The sequence below is a fragment of the Aplysia californica genome, unplaced genomic scaffold (genome assembly GCF_000002075.1).
Source record: "Aplysia californica isolate F4 #8 unplaced genomic scaffold, AplCal3.0 scaffold00081, whole genome shotgun sequence".
NCBI classification, from domain to species: Eukaryota; Metazoa; Mollusca; class Gastropoda; order Aplysiida; family Aplysiidae; genus Aplysia; species Aplysia californica.
In genome coordinates, this window is record NW_004797351.1 from 875931 (window position 1) to 876947 (window position 1017).

The 1017-nt window shown below is 41.5% G+C and overlaps 1 protein-coding gene across 1 annotated transcript in view; it reads left to right on the forward strand.

The window, feature by feature from the left end:
• LOC101863419 overlaps positions 1 to 1017 on the forward strand; it is a 24575-nt gene that overhangs the window by 8748 nt on the left and 14810 nt on the right. The window contains exon 3 of the mRNA XM_035968773.1: positions 821 to 1003. Coding sequence (XP_035824666.1) covers positions 821 to 1003 — 183 coding nt within the window. The remainder of the gene's footprint in view (positions 1 to 820; positions 1004 to 1017) is intronic.

Below are 1017 nucleotides of genomic sequence, written 5' to 3' on the forward strand. Positions count from 1 at the left end.
AATAATAATAATAGGTTTATGTGTTGTTCTCAATGGTTAACTGAAAAAAACCCAACAACAGACCACTCTCTGCGGCATTATTTTATTTATAATGTTAATGGTCTCATTTATTAGAAGAAAATGTTGGTGGTGGGTTTTCCCCTCCCACTCACACAGTTTTTTGTGTTTGTGTGTCTTTAAAACCGTTCCTTCCCATACCTTGGACATAATTCTTTAACCCTTCGTTACCCAGCGATACAATTCTTTTCTTAGCTCTTACACTCCGTGCCACAGCCACATGTCTTTATTTAACTCTTTCATCCACTCCCACCAACACAATTCTTTCTTTAGCTCTTACATTTCATACCACAGACAAAGATTTTTAACCTTACTTTCCATCCCACTAATACAATTCTTTAACTCTTACATTCTATCTCACCGACACAGTTCTTTAACTCTTACATTCCATCTCACCGACACAGTTCTTTAATCGATAAGAGTAGGCTTCGGCCGCCACCCGGGCAAAATTCAAAATTTCCTACCAACTGAAAATATTAGGTGTGTCCTGCGCTCTCATATGACCTTATGCAGTTGCGAGCGCCGTAAAACACTTTACAAAAACAAAAAACAGTTCTTTAACTCCTAAATTCCATACCATCGACATAATTCTTTAACTTTTACACTCCATCTCACCGAGACAGTTTTTTAACTCTTACATTCCAAACCACAGAATCAGTTCTTTAACTCTTACATTCCATACCACACACACTGTTTTTTAACTCTTACATTCCCTGCCATGGACAAACGTTATTAACTCTTTCGTCCTCTTCCACTAACACAGTTCCGCTTCGACCACCACAACAAAGAGGTCCGCCTCTCGGAACTTCCCCAAAAGGTCAAGGAAAAGGTCAAGCGCGTCATTTCCGGCAACCGGAAGATTGACAGAGAGAGGCTGGTGGAGGAGGATGATAACGACGAGTTTCCCCCAAGAGGAGGGGCTGGAGGTGGTGGAGGAGGAGGAGGAGGAGGAGGAGGAGG